Source organism: Rhipicephalus sanguineus, unplaced genomic scaffold (genome assembly GCF_013339695.2).
Source record: "Rhipicephalus sanguineus isolate Rsan-2018 unplaced genomic scaffold, BIME_Rsan_1.4 Seq271, whole genome shotgun sequence".
NCBI lineage: Eukaryota > Metazoa > Arthropoda > Arachnida > Ixodida > Ixodidae > Rhipicephalus > Rhipicephalus sanguineus.
The window spans coordinates 30,131-55,205 of NW_023614913.1; the positions used below are offsets into that span (position 1 = coordinate 30,131).

General features: G+C 46.6%; 1 protein-coding gene across 1 annotated transcript in view; it reads right to left on the reverse strand.

The window, feature by feature from the left end:
* Positions 1 to 25,075, reverse strand: part of LOC119376904 (dual oxidase maturation factor 1-like) — a gene marked incomplete at its 3' end in the record, with an annotated part of 236,896 nt that overhangs the window by 19,717 nt on the left and 192,104 nt on the right. The window contains exons 3-4 of the mRNA XM_037646574.1: positions 19,124 to 19,258; positions 4,006 to 4,068 (exon numbers count right to left, since the gene is read on the reverse strand). Coding sequence (XP_037502502.1) covers positions 4,006 to 4,068; positions 19,124 to 19,258 — 198 coding nt within the window. The remainder of the gene's footprint in view (positions 1 to 4,005; positions 4,069 to 19,123; positions 19,259 to 25,075) is intronic.

Below are 25,075 nucleotides of genomic sequence, written 5' to 3' on the forward strand. Positions count from 1 at the left end.
CTACGCCCAGCCACGTAGCTTTTGTTTTCTTGATTTCTTTTCTTTTTAGTTGCGCCAATGCCATGGCACTTGCTTTAGCCACTGTCCTGCGCCGCGCACTCCACTACGTGCGGCGTCTATCGCGCAAATTCTGATGTTGTTACAGTGTCGTTATTAAAGATTCTCTTGCGTCTTGCTCCGTAACGAAATGTGATGCGTGCAAGAATGGCGTTGCTTTGCGTCGCGTGGATTTTACATATCAGCGAGTTGAAGGATTTCGTGGATGTAAATTTGACTTGCATGCATTGAATTGACTTATATGCAATTAAGATTTTAACAACTTTAGCACTGGTACCGATGCTAGATGAAATAGAGCAAGCGTTTACCTAACAGAAAATTTCTTGGCGTACCGTATTTTTCACTTCTATCTACATTTATTTAAAGAATTTATAAAATCATAATTGATTATTAGCACAAGGGCTTTCTTGGGTGTCATTCTGCATCATATACATTACCTAGGTCTCTGCACTGTTTTTCCGGTCTGGTCACTGCAGTATGTCTTTTGTAACGCGTTCGCAAAATAAGATTTCTGCGTTATTCTTCTAACTGTCTGCTTTATTTCCGCTACTGTTTACGCATTTACAAGTTGCCTAGGCGATTTTGGAAAGAAGTATATTATGTGGGCGTGCCTTGTGTATACAGTACAAAATATTCTGCTTACAGTTTAAGAAAATAGCGAAATTGAGTTTGCATTATAATGGAAATCATTAGGGAGCCACCTTAAAGATGTTAGGAAGGGTATTCGAGAGAGATTGTTTTACTGAATGCTCCGTTTTGCTCATGAGCGTCCCAACAAGCCGTTTCACGCAATTTTCCATAGGCACTCAGTTTTGGTACTAGTTGAGAAGGCGTATATTGAAGGAAACTTGCGCTATTGCCTACCAGTGCTTCATCGATTATCACCAGCAAACAAAAGAACTTTAGAAGCCGCACGAAACAACTGCCTACAAATTTGTCTAGGCCTCCCGAAGAGCTCATCAACTTCGGGAACTGTAGCGGAAGCAGGATGTCTTCCGCTAGAAGTCATCTCTACTCAAGAAACTCTGCGCACTCATTTTCTCCATCTCCTACAAGGGAAGAAGGATTTTCTGTACCGCGCACATCTCACCCACAGCAATTCTGCATTCGGACAAGCCCTGCAAATGCTACAACTTACTGCTATTCGACAGCCACTGTAAACAATGGCTCCGAGATTTTCTCCATGGACACTTTCGCCTCTTGATATAAAACCATTTGTACACAGGCATCAATGGAGCAAAGAGACGCATCTCACAGACCGCACTGCTGCAGACTACTCTCCTCTACTTAGCCGAGCACTACACCCAGCACACTCATATTTACACTGACGCCTCCACCACTCAGGAGACTTCATCCTGTGGCATCTACGTGCCATCCACAAGACAAATGCTATCTTATCGGCTACAGAGGAGGACATCCTCGACAACAGCAGAACTTCATGGCATCAAAGAAGCTGTCCCCTATATCCTACGTCAAACGCAGTATTGATGGGTGGTCTTCACCGACTCCAAGGGAGCTCTACAGATACTGTTCAACCTCTTAAAGAACACAAATCATCACCCGATTTCATTTGATATAGCGTACTTACGCCCCTTGGCTGTTACCACAGGTAACTTTATCATATTTCAGTGGATACCAGCTCAGTGCGGTATTCTGGCCAACGAAAAAGCGGATGAAGAGGCACGCAAAGGCCTTCAAAACCGAAATTGTAGGCGAACCTATTTCACTAAATCTGATGCTTCTCAGCTGGCTCAGAGACTTGCTTCCGAAGAAAACAAGAGGCTCTGGAACCTTTCGACACATCACTATGCTTTCCTCTACTCTATCGACCCACATCTAAGAAGAACATTCCCATGCAGAATTCCTCGCCATCTCGAAACTCTGTACCATCGTCTTCGACTAAACAATGCTTATGGAAACAGTTTATGGTACCGTTTCGGTCAAACCGAAAGTCCGTACTGTTGCTCCATAGAAACTGTCGAGCATATTTTGTTTGAGTGCCGAGCGTATGCCGAAGAGCGTGCGCTTTATGAACATTGCATGCATATGCTAACCAAAAGAACTTTATCAATTGACTGTGCCTTGGACCCTTTACCCTGCGCCACGCAACAGAGGTAAGCGATGAAATTGCTATTCCGGTATTTAGAGAGCATCGGTCAGCTCGACAAACATTAATGGCACCTTGAAATCACGAAATAAGTCACTGTCAGAACACGTCCCCGCCCAAGAAACAAAAAACTCAGTTTGTGTTTTTACCTCTTTTTTATTCTATTTTAACTGTTTATATGTTTTTCTATCTCTCTCTCTCTCGTTGTGTCTTTCAGTCCCCAATCCCCTTCCCCACGCAGAGTAGCAAGTCAGCGAATTTACACACACCGGTAAATTTTCTGCCTTTCAATAAAGAGTTCTCTCTCTCTCTCTCTATTGTTTCAACAGGTACGTTGACGATACTTCATGTTCACAGCTATTAAGGGCGCCGTCTGTATTATGTTTCTGTACTCATTCAATGTGAATGTTTGATACACAACCACCTCTCTATTTTACTTATATTTGTTTTCCGGTTTAGGCCTTCTTCAATATTTTCGTATTACTAATCGCCACGTAATGGGAGATATAAGCGGCAATAGCGCGAATAGCGGCGGTGTCCTGCGACGCTTTGTGCAACTATACTATAAGTCTGAGATATTTCTGTTTGTACGTTAGTGATTGCACGTTAGCGTTGTACGTGAGTATATCAACAAAGAATCCCTTACGCCAGCAGCTAAGTAGAACATGGAAAATTCATTGCAGTTTTACGTCATTTACGTATACACCAGGGGTCTCAAGCTCAGCTTATAGCCAGCGGGCCGCAGTCGCGAAATTTTGCTCCAAAGGACGGGACAGTGAAGATGATGGGGTCGGAGAGATTTTGAACAAAATGACGTTGTTATTTGAAAGGAAGCCTTTCCCATATCTCATATATAGGTCATTTCTAAAGGGGATTTGGAGTCAGGATTCGAAACATCGATACCCATTTACACAACGTGTGAAATCTGGACGCGGACTGAAATATAGTTTTTGTTCCGCGGTTATGTTTCAGCACATGGTGACCACATGTTCCTCACGAAAGAAAGGCTTAAGACCAGTCATGTCTGTGTAGCTCACGAACACTTATTTAGAAAATAAAAACAAATGGGACGGAGACGGTCATGTGTGCCGTCCGGGCACTAGCGGATGGTCTCAAACCCTGTATACACCATGAGTTCCCACCCCCTCCCCTCCTAAACAAACAGAAAAGTCGCTACCAGCGTTGTTGCTGTTGTACACCTGTCCGGATATACGGTATTGTGCAAACTGTCTTTTACGGACAAGGTAAAAGTCCACACCGGTATTTGCGCCGTCGTGCGAAGGCTTCTTACTGACGTTATTGTGATTATATGGCAACCCGCTAGCTGGTCGGCAAGGTGAGCAGCGGCTCCCATCAATTGCAAAAATGACAACCAAGAACCACTGTCAGCAAAGTGTATAAAGAGTTTTCCTGTGAAGAAGCTAAAACAAGCCCCAGTAAGTTGTTTTTAAAGGAAACTAATGTACTTTGAGCAAGAAGGGCAATACTCTTGAGATACTAACAGACATTTCATCAAAGTGTAACAAAAACTGGTCACAGTTAAGTAATTTTCAAGCATACATTTTCGTGTTTAGGCGTTTACTGCTACATTATACGAATCTGTAATAACAAATTTGAGAATGTATTGAAGTATCTTAAGATACAATTGCCAAGTATCGTATCGGATACAATTATTCCGGCAGTATCTTGTATCTGTATCTCAAACACTTCTTGCTTGAGTATCTTGTATCGTATCGCGATACAATTTCAAAGTATCTTTGCCCAGCCCTGTTCAGGACACCATTTAGCGCACAAAAATTGGTGTGCACACATTTGTGAGGAAGCAGCATGTTTAAACTTACGTCTACGCCACGTGAACCTCTCGTTGAAGTTGATCTCTTCCTTCTCGCTGTACCTCGGCATGGCTGCAGAAGTAAAAAAAGTAAATAAGTTTGATGCAAAGAGAAATAAAAATGAGTGCGAGTTCATCGCTACAACTTCAAAAAATCGGTTCGAGCGATGTACGTAATCAAAAGGAGCCATACAGTGCCTCAATATGCTTTTTCGAAACATTTATTTCAGGTTACAACATTTGCTTTCCTACACAAATCTATAAAACATAAACAACGTACTCAAACTTTATACTATACACATGAACTCTTAACTAAAATAAAAGAGAAAAACAAGCTATGCCATTACTTCATTAAAACAGAAGATCTAAGTGACCTCAACGTTTTTAAAACGTTTCAAAACCGCCTGATTAAAGGCCTTTCAAAAGTCAAGCGGGATTACTATAATAGCAGTTTGGTTTACTAATGGACGTGCGGATATCATGTGCAAAAGTTAATTTCTGATTTCACATAAAGATTTTCCTCAGCTTAATTCTATAAAAATAGATGACGTAGAAGTATCGCAGCAAGTTATAGGTAATCAATTTAATAAGCACTTTGGTAACACTTCTTGTATTCTAAGCATAGAAGAGTCCGTTTTTCTTTATCCAGTAAATGATAATCAGGTTATGCATATTTTGCAACAACTCAACGATACTAACTCACTAGATGGTCTTCAAACCTATAAAATCCGCTTCTGACATTATTCTGCCCGTTTAACGTTCGGCAGATCCCACGGATCTGCCGAGGAATAAAAGAATAATTGGTATTTTCGTAGATTTTACAAATTCACTAGACCTTCTTGATCACACTCTATTAAATAAGAAAACTCCATGTTATGGTTTACGTGGACACGCGGGTGATTTACTGATATCCTGCTTAAACCATCGAAGACACGCAGTCAACATTAACGGTTTCACATCAGAGATGCAGACATTTGAATGCGGAGTCCCTCAAGGAAGTATATAAGCCCTTTTCTTTTTAGAATTATTAGTACGTAATACGCACTTCATCTCCTAAATTCATAATATAAGCCGACCACACGAGCATGTTCTTCTGCGGCAATGATTTAGATATATTACAAGCTGCAAATCACGCGCTAGAGAAACAATATTAATAAAGCGAAAGAAGCGGATTGCGTGTGTTTATTTCAAAAACAAAAGTCACGTTTAGAGCAAAGAATGAAAATATTCAACCAAATATAGAAATTACACTTCATTCCACCCCGTTAGAAAGTGTTCCTACATCGAAGTTTGGTTGTCCTGTGTAATGAATCGATGTCCTAGTCGCGTGATCGCTAAACTATTTCAAATATTGGTGTCTTTTTCCGCAGTCAGGTTCTTCTTCCTCCAAGCACCATGATGATGTTATGCGATTCGATTTTTCTGTCTCGACTTTTGAGGTAACGCATCAAAGCAAAACTAAAAAAGTTGCATTTAACAAAAAATAGAATTCTTGCAAATGTCCCTATATTACAACATACTAAAGAACGTTTGCACAAATAAAGTACTTCCGGTAGAAAGCGCGAACGCAGCCACACATCTCGGCGAGCTCATGAATGGCTTGCTGAAACGTTTAAAAAACACTATGGTTGGCATTTATTAGCAAATAGATTGCCGCGACTCCTATATAATTTGTGTAGAAAGAACATCAGTCTAGAAAACGCTACTAACAAAGCAATTTTGAACATATCATTTTCAAGATGTTTATTTACTACAAAGATGTATTATTTTTTGTTTGAATAATTTAATAACCTAATCTTATTACGCTACATTTCTATAACATGATGACCAACTACTCTAAATACATTGTACCTGATGTTGCATATTGTTTCATTCATTTTGGTCCGCCAAATAAATCACGTAGTTGTAGTGTAATGTCATTTGTTAACTGCTCATTTATGTATGTCCTTGTATTGTTCAACCGGGCCTCCTCAATTTTTCGGTGCCTGGGCGAACGCTCCCTTCGGGCCGTCGAACGCGCGATCCGCCTCCGCTCGCCGCTGCTTGCGGTGGCGCTGTGCGAGTCGAAGCTGGAGCTGAGCGGCCGCGCGTATTACGAAGCTCACGAATGTTTTCATCAGAGTTTAATTGCATTCGTACCTCACGCTGGCTCTCACAGGTACAGGGGGGTAGAAAGAAACGCAAACGTAGCGGTGCGCTGTTTTCATCACGCTCTGGCCGTGGTGGCATAAAAAGACGCTAGATAATATTTGATTGTGTAATGGAGGACTCCGACTTTTCATCACTCACCAGGCTACAACCACTTGAAAATAAGTGCGAAACAGCAAAGAATGTAGGTGCCACATGTTTGCGTTTCTTTCCATCCCACTTTACGTATTCCGCAGACAGTCTGTGAGGCCGTGCTCTCGGTTCATTCTTGCATTCGAGTTTGACAGCATTCGCGTTTTATTTTTTTTTTTCAGGCTATTGCACTATCGTCACTCGCATACCTTAGTATGTCCTACCGCTGTTTTCCACTCTACAAATGGAAGGGAAAGAAATCACGATTGTTTTTTTTACTTCCCTTTATTGATAAAGAAACAAACAATAACTCACAGGATCCCTTACGCATTCACCTAAGACGACTGAAAGGCGAAAGCCATCGGCTTTTGTTTCTTCTTCCCAGTCAATGTATTGAACATCCCCTGCCTTCCTTTGAGATTTTCTGCACCTAACGTGGTTTTCCTACAGCCTCAAGAATCGGAGGCACTGCAAGCTTTCTGCACCTCAGAGGTTATGCACTGCCTCCGTGATCGGCCCATTTTGACCAACCGAAGATGTAATATGACCACGTCACGAGAGGTGACGTCACGATGATATCACAAAATTTATTATTTGTGACGTCTAATGACGTCATCACGTGATCATTTCTTGTATCACTCCGTTGGCGCTGCCGACGGTCTGTTTTCACGTTTGATGAGGCATCTCAGGCTTTCGCCTTAATACACCGTTCGGCTGTCCCTCCACGAAATGCCAGCTGCGGCTGGTGTTCGGGAGAGGTGGCTTGCAGTAATTAGGAAGGATAATTGGTCTCCTAATACATTCAAAGTACACTACAATATGTAGCCGTGATTTACGACCTGAAGATTTCATAGAATATAAGAAGCAGCGGCATAAGAAGGGTGCAGTTGCGTCAGTCTTTACAGACTACCCTTCACGTTTGCAGGCAAGTTAACAACTGAACCAAGCATGGCAAGTACCACTAAAGGTGACAGTGCTGCGTCCGAACAGTCAACGAATGTATGTACCAGTAGCAACGCTGCCTCGCGATCGCTGCCATGTGCAGCGCTGACATTAGGTCCCGAAGCTGTAGAATCGGACCATAGACACCACATGTGCTACAGCCAAAACAACCGACAATCATCATGTAAAGTGTCACAATGTATGTGTGCACAAGCTGGGCAGGCTACTCCATGCGACACAAGCTTCCAGGTCGACAGCCATTCGGCCTCTCCTTTGCTCACCGAAAAGGCCAAATGGAAGAGAAAAGAAAGAGCTGAGGAGCCAAATACTGAGGCTACAACAATCCGTCGACAAATACAAAGAAAACTCAAGCAACTGACAGCAGGCCGCATTTTTTACGCCTATCACATCAGCTTAAGTGAGAGCCGGCACTACGACTTCAGACTTGAACGACAACGTCTGTTCACACACATCGGCCAGTGTTGCAGGAAGCGCGCGGCATATGTAGCTGTTTTGTTTGTTTTTCGTACCACTTGATTAACTGGTTTAAGCTCTGAAATGGTGGAATCACTTGGCATAGTTCCTAATTTTCTGGCACCAGCTGTTGCTTTCTCTCGGTGGCAACAAATGCAATTCTCAAAAGCTCTACGAAGGAACGGGTGATCACGTATATCCATGGAAGCAGACTTGTTGAATTTCGTGCTATTTACCGCATCAACTCCAGGCTCGCATGTAGTGTGCTACACCAGCAGACACGCATCGGGGAACATTAAGCGCCCAAGCTTTCCGTATTAGCTCCTGGCAAATGCTGCTTACAAAAATACACCTTGCAGCAGTCAAAAATCGACTCTCAGTCATGCGAACGTAACGGTGACAAAACAATATTCCGCGTATCACTGGCATGCGCTTTCTGGTATGGACCTAGCAGACGACGCGCGAGCGTCTCGATCAGATAGCCGCGATCGACAGATGCCTTTGAAGTGGGCTGGGTGCCCAGAACGACAAGCGCTTCATGATTTCCGTTCACAAGTTTTCATTATACTCTAAACAGCGCGAATACAGGTGAGAAATGAACCTTATAGCAGCTTTGAATGCAGCCACGGCATTCGTTTCCGCGAGCGACGACGCGACGGCGGCTTTACTCCGGTGGCGGCGCCTAACGGCTGACAACCGCACTAACGCCGACGGCCGGTTGCCATTGCGCTCCTCTCCTTCGCGCAGGGACGGAAACATAGAGGAGGCGCTGGTTCAGCTTATGGTGTGTTAGTGGTTTCCACAGTGCGAAACGTTCTTTATGCATTATTTCATACGGCTCGATACCACCAAGGTGTTGTTTGTTCTAGGGTGCTCGGCGCTGTCAAGCTATCGAAATAGCTTTTACCGCGGGCTCCTTGGCTATCACGTATTGTTTTGATAGCGAAGGTAAGGTGAATTGATTTAACCCTTTGAGGGTCGAAGTTTCGCGAAATGCAGTCCAAAAATGTGTAATATTTTTATTGCGGAAATAAATTTTTGACACCATTGTATTTCACGAAACAATCTCTAAATTTCTTTTGCGTGACCATAAATTGACAAAAAATCATTTTTGTTGTTGCATACACAGGGTTTATTCGTAGTAACATCCATCAAAATAAAAAAAAACAATTACACGATTTTCACAAATAAAAAATATGCATTGTATTAAACATTGTTCACAGACATACAAACATACGCGCACCAGAGTACTTTCTGGTAAAAAAATGTTCGTGCTCCCCAAAACAGGAAGCACAACCACGGCGGCGTCGTTTGCATAAATTAGCGCCGCACGGACACAGGGTAATCGCGCCCGGGGAGGAATAAACGATAGAGTGACAAGCAGTCGCCCACAACTAGACAGCCAACAGATTTGAAGGCGCGAGACGCGATAACAACGCGAAGGACGAAACCGAAACCACCCGCGCCACGTGTGCGCGTTCTGATGCGCAAGTGAATGCCGCAGCGACTCTTCAGAAAGCAAAAAAAAAAAAAAGAACGGACAGAGACATCGGCGCATGAAAAAAATTCCACGTATCCCCGAAGCATGGCGGCACATTCCAAGCAAGAGGAATGATCGAAACAGGCGGGCGTTTTCAATCAACCGCACCGGGGCGCGCCGCATTGTGAAGCAAAAAAACAAGGGAGGTATTGGCGCATGAAAAACATTTCACGTATTCCCGAAGTGTGGCAGCATATGCCAAGAAAGAGAAATGGTGGAAAAAGCCCCGCGTTTTAAACATACAGGCTATGCCGTACCTGTACGACGGAAACCCTTTGGTGCCTGTTAGGTGATGCCGTACATGTGAGGCCAAAACCTCTAAAGCGTTAATACATCGGGGATTGGCTCTATCAAAATAAAAAAGAATGTGCAGTCGGCGATTGCAAGCATTCTCGTGTGCGCGAAATCTATCACTATAATATTATCTGCATATTCAACATCCTTGAGGTAAAACTAGGGCTGCCTTATACCAAGCGATTACTTCGCATCAATAAAAATATAGTGACAGGCACTTATGAACATCTCCGGTCAATAGCCACGCTCAATGCTTGGTTTTCGATCGGACCTATTCACGCGAGATGCCATGTTTCAGCTCACAACATCTATTCTGGACGCTCTCATACCTACACACACAAAGCTGTCCTGGCAATCACCTGAAAAGGGCATTAGATAGCGTCAAGCAGGGAGCCATCCTAAATGCCGTGAACGAACTCATGGTTGGCCAACGAACTTATACCTATACAATGACTTTCAGCAAAACGAAACGGCCACGATATGTGCAGAGAATCATTGTACACGCCGCTACACACTACCATAATATGCACCCCGCAAGGATCCGTGCTGTTCATTCCTATTTAACACGGTACTTATTCCTCTTACGCGGAAGCTGCAGACCATTCCCCATTTTGACTGTACCCTGTACGCAGATGATATTACTTTGTGAACTACATGTGCATCCGACGCCCCGATTGAAGAAACACCACGAACAGCTGCCATGGTAATGCAGCACGAGGTCACTAAGGTAGGCCTCAGCTGTTCACCAGAAAAATGAAAACTTTTCTTGCTTTCGGCAAAACACGACAGACCATCAAAACTGTTTATCAAGTTCGTCAAAATCTGAATACATGGTAGTGATATCCCAAAGGTCCCTATAATTTGCATCTCGGGCAATTCTTGCAGCGATATGGGAAATATACCGAAATAATCAAACACCTGAGACACACCGAAATCATAAAATACTTAAAGAGCACGCTGGCAGTCACCGCGCAACTAACTAGCAGAGTCACAGATAAATGTCACGGCGTGTGAGAAGGACATACTTTCAAGGGCGTCCGCAGAACATTTTGCAGGAAGGTGCATCTGCAGGGGGGGGGGGGGCGGCATCCACAACAACCAGCCGTTCTTTCACTTCCGTGACATATCCGGCAAGATTAGTCATTGCGTGTAACTTGAAACGTTGGCTCGTAGTCCTGAATGCCGTTTCTCATGCATATGCGGGACTTGAGTGTGCTAATCAAGCTGTGTAGCTTATTGCTACTGTATAGAAAAAAATTGCAGTGGCTTAGCTCGGCTATGCCAGGATATATGTAGCGTTAGCAAAGGTTCAGCTTATTATTCTTAGCTTTCCATATTTTCTAGGATTATCAGCCTTCTGTTCATTCCTCGTACGCTGAACCGCTAATTGCCAGGCAACTACTTCGGGGTCCGATGAGATAAGCTTCTCGGCTCTTCTGCGCCGTCGAGCAGCATTTGCGCTCTCCTTCTCCATGGCGTTACCAACCTGCAAACGCCAGTCAGGCGCTGTCAGCTGCCCCAGCGCAGCGTCAGACGGCGACTGCACAGCGAAGGCGAACAGCTGCGCCCGCGCCGGCGCCACTGTGTGTATGTCTACGGCGTTACTTCTCTCGAATGCGGCGCTGACCAGCAGCGGCGAGTCGCGCGGCGGTGGCGGAGTCTGCGCGCGCGCCGGCGCCAGCCTGTCTGCCGCGCCTACGACGCCACTCCTCCCGAAAGCGCAGACCAGCAGCGGCGGTGTCGGAGAGCGCGTGAGATGCCAGCTCTGGTGACCCAGCTGTGTGATATCACTGATCCTCGCGCATGCGCAGCACGGCTCATGACGCTCCACGCGAAATCGGCTCCGACGAGGCAAGTGTAGCTAACGCTACAAAATGCTATCCAAAATTCCGGGAGGGGGTCCGCTGACTCCCCACCACCTTGCAGCCCCCTCTGGACCCCCACGCATATTATGCAAGTGGCAAACGCGTCTAATTGAGCTCCTTACCTTACCTACCTTACCTTACCTAAACCTCAATGTGACCAAAACCCAAACAATGAACAGTATAGGTAATCAGACAAGCTGCCAAGGCAGCGCTCCGCCTCCAAATAAACATCAGTAACGAACACCTGACAGAGTTACGGGTGCCTAACACCATGCAAGAAATAACAAAGGAACACCCGCAAGCACAATGTCTCGAACTAGCAAGCGCTCCTACCAGAGGACATACACTTTCCGAACTCCAATTTCGCATCCCCATCAATAATGAATCCCTAAAATCCCTGCCCAAGGAAATTCTTGAAAGGTTTTGCATTCGACCGCAGCTCCGTAACATGCACAACGACCGAAACTGCGAGCGATGGAATGACATAGCAGCAACACTCCATGAAGCGTACAGTGCAGGGGCGTAGCCAGAACTTTTTTCGGCGAGGGGGGGGGTTCAGTCATATTTCATGTATGTTCGTGCGTGCGTATGTATGTGTGCGTGTATATATACGCAAGCAAAATTATGTATATGCACACAAGCACTCATGGGTGTGAGTAGAAGTGAGTATGAACGTGAGTGAGTACTCATGAGTGTCAGTAGATGCGAGTATGAACGTGAGTGAGTGCTCATGAATGTGAGTAACATGAATGTGAACGTGAGTGAGTGCTCATGAGTGAGTGGGCGTGAGTATTAACTTGAGTAAGTACTCATGAATGTGAGTAGACGCGAGTATGAACCTAAGTGAGTCAGAGGCATTAGTGTCAGTAGGCATGGGTAAGAAAGTGAGTGAGTATCATCAGTGTGAGTAGAAGTGAGCGTGAATGTGAGGGAGTGCCCAGGAGATTGAGTCGACGTGAGTGAGTACTCATGAGTGTCAGTAGAAGTGAGTATAAACGTGAGTGAGTACTCATGAGTGTGAGTAGACATTAATGTGAACGTTAGTGAGTGCTCATGAGTGAACTGGCGTGAGTATTAACTTGAGTAAGTACTCATGAGTGTGAGTAGACGCGAGTATGAGACTGAGTGAGTCAGTAGGCATTAGGGTCAGTAGGGATAGATATGAACGTGAGTGAGTATTCATAATTGTGAGTACAAGTATGAGCGTGAGTGAGTACGCATAAGATTGAGTCGACGTGAGTATGAACTTGAGTGATTACTCAGTTGTGACAGTAGGCGTGAGCACGAACGTGAGTGAGTACATATGTATGAGTAGTCGTCAGTTGAGTGTCAGTGAGTATTGACGAGTGTGAGAGGACGTGAGAATGAACATGAGTGACTGCCGGTGAGCGTGAGTTACCGTGAGTATAGCGTGAGTGATGACCGATGACTGTCAGCAGTCGTGAGTATAAACGTGAGCGAGTACTCATGAGCGTGAGTAGACGTGAGTGTGAATGTGAGGTTCGACGAGTGTGAGTGGAAGTGAGAATAGTCGTGAGTGAGTACCGATTAGTGTGAGTAGAGTCAGTAGGAACGTGATTGAGCGCCGATGAAGGTGAGTAGGCATGAGTATGAACTTGAGTGAGTACCGATGAATGTGGGTATGAATCGGCGACAGCGAGTGAAAATGAGAATTTAATGTGAGCCCCGAAGAGCGTGCATTTTGAAGGTTTTGCGCATGTCTGTACAATTTCATCGCTTTTGTGTTAGGAAATTTTCAGTCGATGTCTAGCGCCCGTCCTGTCTACGTGTTCCTTTCTCTTGTGGTTATTCCGCTGCGCTTGCTAAGGTGCGCAAGATTTGGTTCCTTTGGTTCGAGAAGCGTACCACGGCCGTCTGCGTGGCAAGCAGCATCCTACTACAGAGCGAGGCTATTGCTTGGTAATACATGGTGAAAAAACACTGTGATTATCGTGCAGTGAAAGGAGCCTCCTCAACGCATGTAATATTGCGGGGTAGAAGCGTAGAATCGCGCCAGGTATGAAGCATGGGAATTGCGCAAAGAGTATGTGTTTTAAAGGTCCATCCAGCACAAAGCGTTCGGACATATTTAATCATGATCAGCTGCAAAAGCATCAACAAAGTAAGCAGCTGCATAGGTTTGCGTGTTGCCTTACGTTCGCGTGTGAGCCCTTCGCCGATTCACAAGAGGAAGCACTTGGTGTAGTGGGCACTTAACAACTTTACTTGCAGTAGGCATTTTAGGATAGTTTTAAACGGCCAATTTTACGAGCACTGTCGTTCGTTTCCTTACGGCACAGTTGAGGCAAGTCCTGCGAACCAAAGCCGTACTGGCAATTGCTGGCAAAAGAGAGAGGGGAAGTGGAGAAGGGGAAGAGAGGGTGAGAGGAGAGGGGAAAGGGGAAGTGGAGAGGAGGTGTGTGGAGAGGGTATGCGCATGAGCAGTAAGAGTGTGGTCACGCCGCACACCACCACCACCACCACCGGTTTGAACTCCGCTATAAGATGCTTCGCATCGAAAAAGTTGTTTCAATAAGGCATGCGGTGCACACAAAAAAGACATGGCTGATCCCTCCTCATAGGATTGGGTATAACAGGAAAGTGAAACGTGTCTACACAGAAGTAGTGCGTGCTTATTGCGTAGTGACATATGATAGCTTGTGCAATGTCTATTCGTGTTTGGCAGCTATAGCACGTTTGGCGTGGATGCACCCATGTCGACGCCTAGTTCGTAGAGGTTCGTAGCTTGAGCCGTAAACGCGTGCGTCCCGCTGGCTTGTGTCTCTCTCCACCAAGGACCGACATTCGCCCGTCGAAATCGTGTCCTTTCTGCAGCGCGTATTGCAGAAGATTTGTTAGTCGGTGCTCTCGCAATCGAAGTCGTCGGCGACGGAGAAATCCCGTTGGTGCATGTGGAAGCTGCACTACTGCGATGAGCCGGCGCACGCTGACACGAAGCGAAAGGCAACCAACGTAACTGTGCCTAGGGTGCCTCGGCGACGCCAGCGCGGCCAGTGTCCTTCACTGGTATCGAGACGCTTTAAAAATCAGCTCCGATATCACGCGCAATCTCGGATTAAGCGCTAGTAGGTGTCCATCGTGACGCATTACTTCTCTTCACCTCTCACAGACGGCGGCACCGCCCCGCTCCGCGCCACCTGCCTACACCGCCAACAGAGAGCACCGTGCGAGAGAGAATGCGTGAGAGATATAAGGCGCGTTCGTGAGTTGTCCAGCATCTGTCAAGGTAGCTTAGTTGGTTTAGCGTCGGGCGCTTACCGTCGCGGCCGCAACGTCGAGGGTTCGATTCGCAGCAGGCGATCGTTTTCTTGGTTTTTTCTTTCCCACCCGTTGGCGTCCATTTTATCAACGCCATATACGCAACGGATGTACTTGGTGAACCCCGGCATAAAACATTCGTGTTAAAAACAGCATGCATATTTCGAAATACGCATCAACGCGAAGTGCTACAAGATTATTGTAATAAAGCTGCTAACGGGCTGCATTTGACATCCACGTGATGGACGCCGCCGCCCCTGTCACTCGCAGTGTTGCTTCTGAAAATCGTCCGTTCTCCACTCATTTCAGTCGTCGTGCGAGAGCGGGACGTTTATCCAAGATTCCTTATGGGCTTGACCGTAGAGAGGCGAAGCAAGGGTTGGTTCATGTTGTGTTCTGTCATCGTCATCGTCTGTTATCTTTGGTAAAACTTGCTGTTGGGCTAGTCGGTGCATGTTGGTGCATCGTCTATTGTTCTCGCAGGCTGGGATATCTATGCTCGCCGCCCGGGCCTGAAAGTTGCCGAGACAAGTTATATGGCAGGTTTAGGGGCGAAGCACCTTAGGGTTTCGGCTTGTCGGTAGTGCGTCGTCGTCTGCTGTCGCCGAGTGAATAGTCGTGACCAATTTGCATGCTTCCATCGTCGTGTCGTGTCCATCTACTTGAGCGCAAGAGAGGGCGCAACTACCAGCTCGCGAGGAACGATAACGCGCCCTCCACCGCGAGAGACAACGCTGGCGCAGGCAGCGTCTCCTAGCGAGTTTCTTGAAAAAACCGACTGCTCGCGCTGCACAACCGTTGACGGCCACCGCGCTTATATAGGCACTGGATCGTGACCTCCAATGCAGTGCCGCTGGGAGATTTCTCTTGTGCGTAGTTGAACAATAAAGATTCGCAGCGTGCACGTTAACTAAAAGCGGACTTCGAGTCTCTGTGTCAAATCTTTCTTCTGTCTCTCATTGTCCATTATCAGTGATATTTGTGTGGGAAACACCGGCGCACAGTGCATGCTTCGCCCCTCCACAGGTTTCACGTTAGTGGAGCTGAAACCCCTTCCCTGCATGCTTCACCCCTCCCCAATTTTTTTCTTTTTCGAGGTACTCGCGCTTTTATTCGCCTACGACCATGCCTGTAGCGGTATAGGTCACAGTTGTAAAGGATAAAATAAAAAAACAAGTTCTTGGATACCCATGTGGGTGTCGCCATCCAACAAAAAAGGTGAAGAAGAAAAAAAATCACGCCATATCCACGAAGTGAATGATGATTGAGGAGCTGGCTTAGAAATAATCGGATAAACTGTGAATTCTCCATACAATTCCCCTACTTTCATATAAAGACGTCACACGTTGTTATAGTAGCGATTGTGGTCACGTTGTTGTCGAACCACAAGACCACAACGGTCGCAGAACTTGCAACTGTGGCGGAAGTGTGGTCTGGTTCGGCTTCGCTGGCTTGTATCTCGGGGTCCGCACGACGCTGACGTCTCTCCGCGACCTCCCGAGCTCTCACCGCAGGGTCTTCGCGGCGAGCCCGCGATGCTGCTGCCTTGTGAGCCCTCCGCTCCGCCGCCTTGTCTTCTTCGTTCATGTTATTAGTATCGAAGCGCACTGCCGGAGTGGAGCGAGCACCGCATGCTACAGTTGGCTGTGCTATATGTGCTTTTGCTTGAGTTATTATCATCATCAAGGCTCTCGAAGAACGAGAGGACGGAGACTTCTCTATCGCGCGAGCCTGCTCATGTTACAGTTGGCTATGCTATATGTTGTTTTGCCTTCGTTAATGTCATCATCAAGGCACTCGAAGAACAAGAGGAAGAAAATTTCTCTTTCACGCGAGCACGCGCATACTACAGTTGGCTATGCTATATGTGGTTTTGCGTGGGTCAATATCATCATCAAGGCGTTCGAAGAACAGCTGCGCCTGTAGCGGTCGCCTCTGGAACTAAGGTTACACTTACGGCGCGGGATTTTGCCCCAGAAAAAGAACCTGGCGAGCCAGCCCTAATAGGAAGTGTGAAATATTTCTCGGCTGTGGTCGAGCTTCTGATTCTTGGTGAAGTAGAGAAAAAAACGAGGGTCAGGATATCTTCTTGCTGTGAGCTTCGTCGAGAACAATGACAATGAAAGAGGCATACTAGGTAGAAGCCTGCAAGATGGAAGAAGGGTTCATCCACCCTTTTGTGTATAACATAGCTACAAAAGACTCCACACAGAAGCTTCATACTTACAGAAAAATTCGTGCTGGTCCAGTGACTGCACCCCAAAGAGCAGGAGCTTTTCTTTATGAGTAATGCGTCAGATTTCGTTATAGCTCTTTGCTACACACGGGTGCTCGCAAAATTTTCCAATTTGAAAATGAAACCGAAGCACAGCGCGAGACAAAAGTGACCACAGGTGTCATCGACTGCAAGGAAAATATGTTTTGGGGCTCAAGCGACGTCCACCGCGCAACTGTTGAAGTGACATCGCTATGATGTCAACGGGCATTCACGCTGAAATGTCGAATCTACGTTCGCTATCCTAATAAGAGAGCTCAACGCAAGGTAAGAACCACGCTTTACTGAAGGCGAAAAAAGTATGTTGATCGCTTACGTTAAGAAGTACAAGCACACCATCGAGCGCAAAAATAAACTGATGTTGTGCTGGTGGCGAGCAAAAAAAAAGCCTGGATGGAAATCACGAAGACGTGCAATGCGCACCGCGGTTCTCACCGCCCGAACATCTCAATTGAATAGCCTCAAGCACAAATGCAACGCGAGAGCACCACGAAACTGGTGAGCGCAACATGTACTGCATGACTGGCTCATTCGGGCTACTATTTTTCTGATCGTCCGCATGTTTTGTAGTCGGAAGATGAGTCAGTACTTTAGGAAATCTCGCCGACTGCGGGAAGCGCACCAGCGTCGGGCTCAGGTGCTTGGCGATGAGAAGAGTCACTTTTCCAACTGCACGGCACACCGTCGACTCAGGGATGCGGACCAGAACACCGGTGGCTATCTTAATTGTACCAGCTCCGTAAAACCCGAGAGCAAGGGAGTCACAGGCTGTCTTCTGTTGTTCCCGCTTTCTTGGAGAGGCAGCATAGCAAGAAGTTGTCGCACGGCGTTCTTCGTGAAGCTTTAGCGAGCGAGCAATTGTTATTGCACCGTACAGCCGCGCGTCTCTACACAAGACATTATGGCACTTTTTAATTGTAAAGGTCCATACAGTACGTGGTGGTGTTCAGGCGAACTAAAACGCCAATGTCCAGCCAAGCAGGAAACGATCGAGCATTTATGTTGAGCTAACTTACACAGCGCAGCTTAGCTGACTCGAAAGGGATCGCCGATAAAACTTTTAAACTTTGTGAAAAGGTGTGTAATGTCGAAAGTTGCGAGAGGCTTAAAGCGACTGTCTAGCATCCTTCATCGCTTTTCTGTTTCGTACTGCAATAGAAAGCGTATCGTCTGAAGTGTCCAACCTTGCAGCGGTTTCTCTGGAAAGTGAGTAGATTTTTTTAAAACAGAATTTTTCGATCTGCGTTCGGTGTTCTTCCATTGGCGTGAAACGTGCCCACAACACTGGTTGGTGGACGCGATGACGACTGTAGTGGCGGTAAAAATTAAAACCGAAAGCACATGTGATTTCTGTAGGATTACTTTATTTTCGCTGAACACTAATGTAATAAATGTAACAGTTGTTTTCAGCGCGCTAGCGGTTAACTGAAGCCTTATTATACGCATGCAAAACACTTGTTTTGCTGTAATCGCAGTCTATGCGTTATTTTAGCACTGCTGCCGCAATCCAAACCAAGTTCATTCATCAAAAAGAGACGATAAATGCATGCATTCACAGCGCAGCGCATTTGAGACATCCTAACAACAATACAGCGGCACAGTACGACCAGTGCGGAGGGCCGCGTGGCATAGCGCATGAGTTGAAGCTGAGGAAATCGAAGACGGCGCCACAAGCACCGCCGCCCGACGCCTTTTTGGATGCGTAAGAAAAAAAAAAATGTAAAATACAATTTCAAGTTATACATGCTTGTTTTTAAGCAAAATGGATCTACCTGCGAGGATTTCTTGTCCAACCAATAGATTGACCGCATCGCTGTTGGGTGACGCTAGCGGTCATTTTTTCACAATTTTCTGCATTAAAGTAAAAATATAATTCATTTTTTATGGGGAAAATGCGTGCTCGTTGCCACCGATGTGACGAGCGATCTTCTAATTTACACCACAATCAGAAAAATTTTTCTGAGCGGTAAACAGCCCCTTTAATTGCCTTTCGCCAGATATTCACATGATGCTCCTAGCCTGTATGCTTTTTAAGAAGTCTCTCAAGAATACATTCGGCATTAAGTCGTAGGAACCTCCGCTATAATCTTGTGTCATCCTATATGGTCCTTGTAGTTTCCGTCGTATGCAGTCAGAAAGCCATATTTTCAATTCCGATGAGCAAAAGCTACCAACTCACCACGCAAAGTGATGTTGACGCTGTTCAGCCCTATGTGGACGCCTATCCGGGCGGAAATGCGGTCAGCGGAGAAGGCACGGTAGGGACTAGACACCACGGCGCTGGCCACATGCCAATCGCTGCCATAGATGCAGGCTGCAAGGAAGACGAAAGACGTACATCTATAAGCGGACACAGCACACGTTAGCCACAGTCAAAGACGCCAATTAAACGGTGCCCGTCGTGCGAGCTAAATGTAGAGTGGCCTTTGACGTTTCATGACTTTTCATCTGATTACCACCCTATTTATTCTATGCCCACTGCAGCATGTCAGCCTCCCTGATAATCCCAATTTTACTCGTACGTACGCGAACTGATTCTAATTCATCGCTGCGAACTTCATTGCGTCACTCCATGTGACTCACTAACGTCACTGCGTTTCCGTTGTCTTGGTGACTATGCTGCTGCCGTAACTGACCAGCGGTAGTCTTTCCTACGCATGGCGTGGCCTGCCCAGATTCACTTCATTCGCTAAATATAAACTAGAATATCTGGTACCTCTGTTTGGTTCCTGATCAATTCTATTTCTTATCTCTTAGCGCTAGGACTACCGTTTTACTTTCTATTATTCAGTAGCTATATCTGGCGACAGCAGTACAAAGAGTATCTAGACCACGGAGTAAGATAAGACAGGAGCGCCGACTCCGCTCGTCGGGAAGGGACACTTGTGCAACGCCAGATCTTTCCTCACGGCGTGTTCGCGAGATGGCGCTACGAATGGAGAAAAGTGGCGGAGGAGAAACTCCGTCGTGGAGCGGAGCCACGGGCGGGGATTCCCTCTGTCGTTGCTATAGCAACGGTGCACGGACACGCTTCGCCGCGTTCCTGCGTCTGCTTGCCACCCGTTTTGTCGTCTGCTCCCCGCGTGGCGTTCCCCGCCGCCGCCGTCGCAGGCCTCCGCCAGTAAGCGCATGCGCTCATGAGCCAAGGCGTTGAGTGATTCCCATGCGCCTCGACAGATGGCGCTACGCGTTGTGATAAACGGAAGGAGAGGGGAAAGCATGTGCCAAAGCGTGAAGGGGAGCGGAGGAGAAGAGCAAAAGAATGAGTTAGACCGCCGCGTCTGCGTTGCACGAATTGTCCCGAGCGAATGCGCTGGGCTGCTGCGGAGTCGGCGCTCCTGTCTTATCTTACTCCGTAATCTAGACTATAGTTGGAAAATATTACTGATGGGGCGGCACACTAAAAGTGCGCCCACTGGCACAAGTGATTTGAACATAATGAGGTTGCTGCATTAGTTACCAATTCCGCACCTATCATAATTGTTGGGGTTTAACAAAACCAAAAACCCAAATTTGAAAACCACGATTTCATTATGAGAGACGCGGTAGTGGAGGGCTCCGGAAATTCTGATCTCGTGGGGTTTTTAACGTGCACCTAAATCTAAGTACACAGGCCTCTAGTTTTTTCGCCTCCATCGGAAATAAGGCCGCCGCGGCTGCGATTTGATCCCGTCACCTGCGGGTCAGCAGCGTAGCACCTTAACCACTAGACCACCACGGCGCGTAGTTCCGCACCTATCCAGCACTAAGATTGATTGTTATCGTTGGTTAAAATGATGTAATTGTAACTTGTTAATTAAAAAGCGTTTTACCAAAAACATTTTCAGACTGTAGTATAAGACACATTCCATGAAATTGCACTTGTGGCGATGAGGAACAAACGCTATCATGGGTCACCCTTTCCAGTGACATCTAGTGGGTTTGTCTCTACCACCCATTGCTCGTGGACGCCGCTTCCTCTCGGGGTCCGAGGAGTAAGCCGTTCATCAACCTACCGGTCGACTCTTATACCAGGGCTTAATAAACGCCTTCGCAATTGGTGGCAAGTGCTTTGCCCTCAAAACCAATTTGGTCCCACTTTGATGCCCGTAGTGCTTCGACCCGTACATTGTCATCTCACACGCCTCAAGACGCCGCCTAGCAAACCCCTTCTCCCGCACCAGCCGCATGTCCCGGTATCCATCGTGTGCGCGACCCACCTGTCATCCCTGGCACGGATGGCACAGACGCGCAACACTTGCTCGAGATTTACGAGCGCGCGAGCGTACCCAATAAATGAGACGAAGCAGGAAAAGCAACTTGGTGTTCGACCTCGCGGGCCTTGCAAGCCTGTCAACCACGCATCAGAATTTCCGACGTGCTCCTATTTCAATACCGCCATTATCGATGTGCCAGGCCGCCCTGCCGTTCGTAAGCTGCAAGAACAGCGTTTATCCATACGAGCTCAGTCGGCCGGTGAATCCTTCATTAGTTATTTTGAACACATCCTCCACTTGTGCACATACTTGACTTTGATCATACCGTTCCGTGGAGCGGCTGTAAGTGGCGGTGCCTGCCAAATTTCTGTGACACGTACCCGCTAGGCTAGTTCTCCGACCTGGACTTGAGAAGCCAGCTGGCAACCCTAGACCAGGCCCGGCAAGCCGCTGAAGCCAGTGGGGCCCTGGAATAGGTGCTCCACCCATATGCACTAGGATATCTTATGTGCAAAAAAATCGACAGATCCCACGTACCGTGGGAATCGATGTTATGCGAAGCATGCGCGGGAAAGTGACTGTGGCGTAATTTTTCACATTGAGCGAAACGTCACACAATGACGACAGAGAAATATGCAAATGGCATCGCACACAATGTTCCCGTTCGCACATGTATTATATAACCAGTGGTTTTACAAATGCGCAATGATGCCAACAGCAACATGGGTGTTAATCAAGACCAGACGCGGTAAGCTGATATGTGGTACTATGTTATTCCCTACTGGATAGCACGAATTCGAACAGGGCAAAAGGAACACAGATGCACAAGACACGCGCTACTCGCAACTAAGCTTTATTCAGAAATATTTCCTCGATACATACCCAGCCGAGTGGCACGCACAGGTGCAATGCACGCACGATACAGTCACAATTGCAGTTGTTACAGTACTTATGCTTGTACTTGTCCGTTACGACGGACAACCCACGCACGTTTCACGAACTCGTATGCATGTGTGGAAGGGGCTCTAGGGAGTTCTTGTCACCACCGAGATCAGTGAAGACCAGCAGCAGGACAGGACTTCTTATTGGATCCATTCGTGATCGCCTCTAACAAAGGTCAAAGCGTAGTGAAGTGCGAGGTATAGAACAGCTGGTTGAAATCGTGGATGCCTCTTAAGAAGAAATGATCTACGATGCCTCCTGTCATGGATCTGGCAACAAGTTCTTGTGATGCCCAGTTCACATTCTAGCCGTCTTTCATGCAGCGTAAGAAACAGACGTTGCTGGTTTGATAAATCGATGTTCAAGTTTCCGGTAATAATGAGGGTCAAGGTCCCCTTGGCAGAGTTACTGTAGGAAGCATTGATCCCGGTTTCTGCGTAGTCCACGTTGACCATATTGCGGAGAAGGTGAACGACTGGATGGTAGTCGAGCGTCTTCCAGGGGTGTTATGTCTTAGCTCGCTCAATTTCTAGCGTCCGCCGCGGTGGTGTAGCGGTTACGGTGCTCGGCTGCTGATCCGATGTGATGGGTTCGATCCCGGTCGCGGCGGTTGCATTTCGATGGAGCCGAAATGATAAAGGCCCGTGTACTGTGCAATGTCAGTGCACATTAAAGAACACTGGTGAACACTGGTTGAACACTAGTCAAAGAACGCTAAACAATGATGCAAATTTCCGGAGCCCCTCTTTACGGCTTCTCTCATATTCGTGTCTTGGTTTTGGGACGTAAAACCCTTACTATCCTTATTATTATCACTTCCTCGCGTGTAAATATGTGGTTCGCGGTTACTGTGTTGATTGACACTCTGCATTACCTGTGGCACATACCCGCAAAACACGAACACTGCTTTGTGCCACACGTGACTGAGAGAAAGGGTTTCATGATGTACGCGACAGGCATTTCGCGTTATTCATGTCATGAGAAGTGAATCGTGTTCATGATATACTGATCCTCTGCCATGGGAATTTTACTATATTACAACCTATGGAGACGACCAGGAGCACCCAGTAGGCGGCTAGATAGATAGATACGTAGATGGAAACGGCCAAAGTGCCTGAGGTTCGCTAAGAAATTTAATAAAGTTCTTCTTCATTCTTTATTGGGCCGGAAATGAGTAGTGGCGCTTGACCCATTTCGCGGCATGTATCGCTAAGAGCTGCGTTACGTTATGCTGGGATTAACCTCGGCCTTAAACAGCTGCGCTTTCGAAAGGTATTCGTTTCAGACCTGACTAATTTGACAATGACGCGTTAGTCACCTTATAGTTTCAGGACCAACCTCTATGCAGCACAATAAAGCAATCACAGTAAGAAAAAAATCGGGCAGATTCCACGCACTGTGGGAATCGATGCAATGCGAAGGAGCCAGCAAAGAGCTGCACACATCACCTTGTTTCTCCTTGAGCCAAATGAAATCATTCATGCCATGGCATCTAGTTCACAATATCGCATTTTTGCCATGCACGCATGCATGCACAATCTGGTATATACCATCCTTATGAACGTATATTCTGGTATACAATGCATGACCTGTCATTTATGTTCATGACGCACTCGCATCATGCCATACATTTTTTGGTATATCCAGTTAACAAAACGGCCAAGCGCACCATGACAGTGTCATGTGAATCATACCGTACATGACATGCATATAACATGATTCGAATGTTAGGACCTGTCATTTATGTTCGTCATACAGTCACATAGCGCAATATCACTTCTGGTGTATATCAAAACGAGATAAATTGCCGCGAGTGCACCAAGAACATGGCATGTAAATCATGCCATACATGACATGCACTTTAACAAGGTGCTTGATTGGGCTGGTTGGTTCTGCATGGTAGACGACGAATAGAAACAGCGCTAGACACGGGACGAGAAGAGGACACATACACGGCGCTGAACTAACAACCAATGTTTATTGCAAAAACGATGCAATATATAGGACACAGGTGTCTGCGCAGAAACACGGAACATACACCAAAGTGCACATCCATGTGATAAGGCCAAACTGCAAACATAATCAAGAGCCTGTCAAATCAGTGGACCTCAGATATCTAATTTCACAGCATGAAGCGAAATTGAGGGTACGCTAACACAAGAAACATCTTGCTGTTGAATGTGATAGGCTTCGCAAATCTCGCGTTCGCGCTGCTTGCTATAGCGCCCCATGACCACACACTTATCGAGAATCGGCCGACAACCACAATCTTTACAGTGGTCAGCCAGGTGGCTAGGAACAGAGCCTTTCAGAGCATAAGAGTGCTCCCTCAGCCGATCATTTACGCATCGGCCTGTTTGGCCGATGTAACAGCGCCCACAAGTGAATGGTATTTTATAGACAACAGCTGAAACACATTCCACATAGCGCGTAGCGTGTTTCTTAGTGCATGCTTGTTTCTTAGGTCCATCACTGTTAACCCTGCGGCACAGCCCGGCCAGCTTGCCGCGTGCGCAGAAAACAACTCTTACACCAATTTTGCCTGCAACTTTCTTTAGCCTGTGCGAAACCTCATGTACGTAGGGAATAACCGCCGTGCTAGAGTGAGGCGTGATACGTTGGCTATGGCTTTGTCTGTTATTGGGCACTCTTAGCGACTTAAGGAGAGTCTCGGCGATGGAGGTTAACATGGGCAAAGGGAAGCCTGCTTGTTGAAGACGGTGCACTTGGTGCGTAAAACTGCTGTCGACCTGGTGGTGACAAGAGCGAGTTAAGGCTGCCTTTAGGCAGGAATGAGCGATGCTTCGCTTGACCAATTTGGAATGCGCGGACGTGAAAGGAAGAAGGCTTTTCTTTGACCGTGGCTCGTACCGCCAACAGACATGGTCAGACAAGAAATGCATTTCAAGATCCAGGAATCGTAGCCTGTCGTCAGACGTACACTCAGAAGTTAATTCTAGTCGCTCCATTTCACGCCGAAATACGTCAAAAAT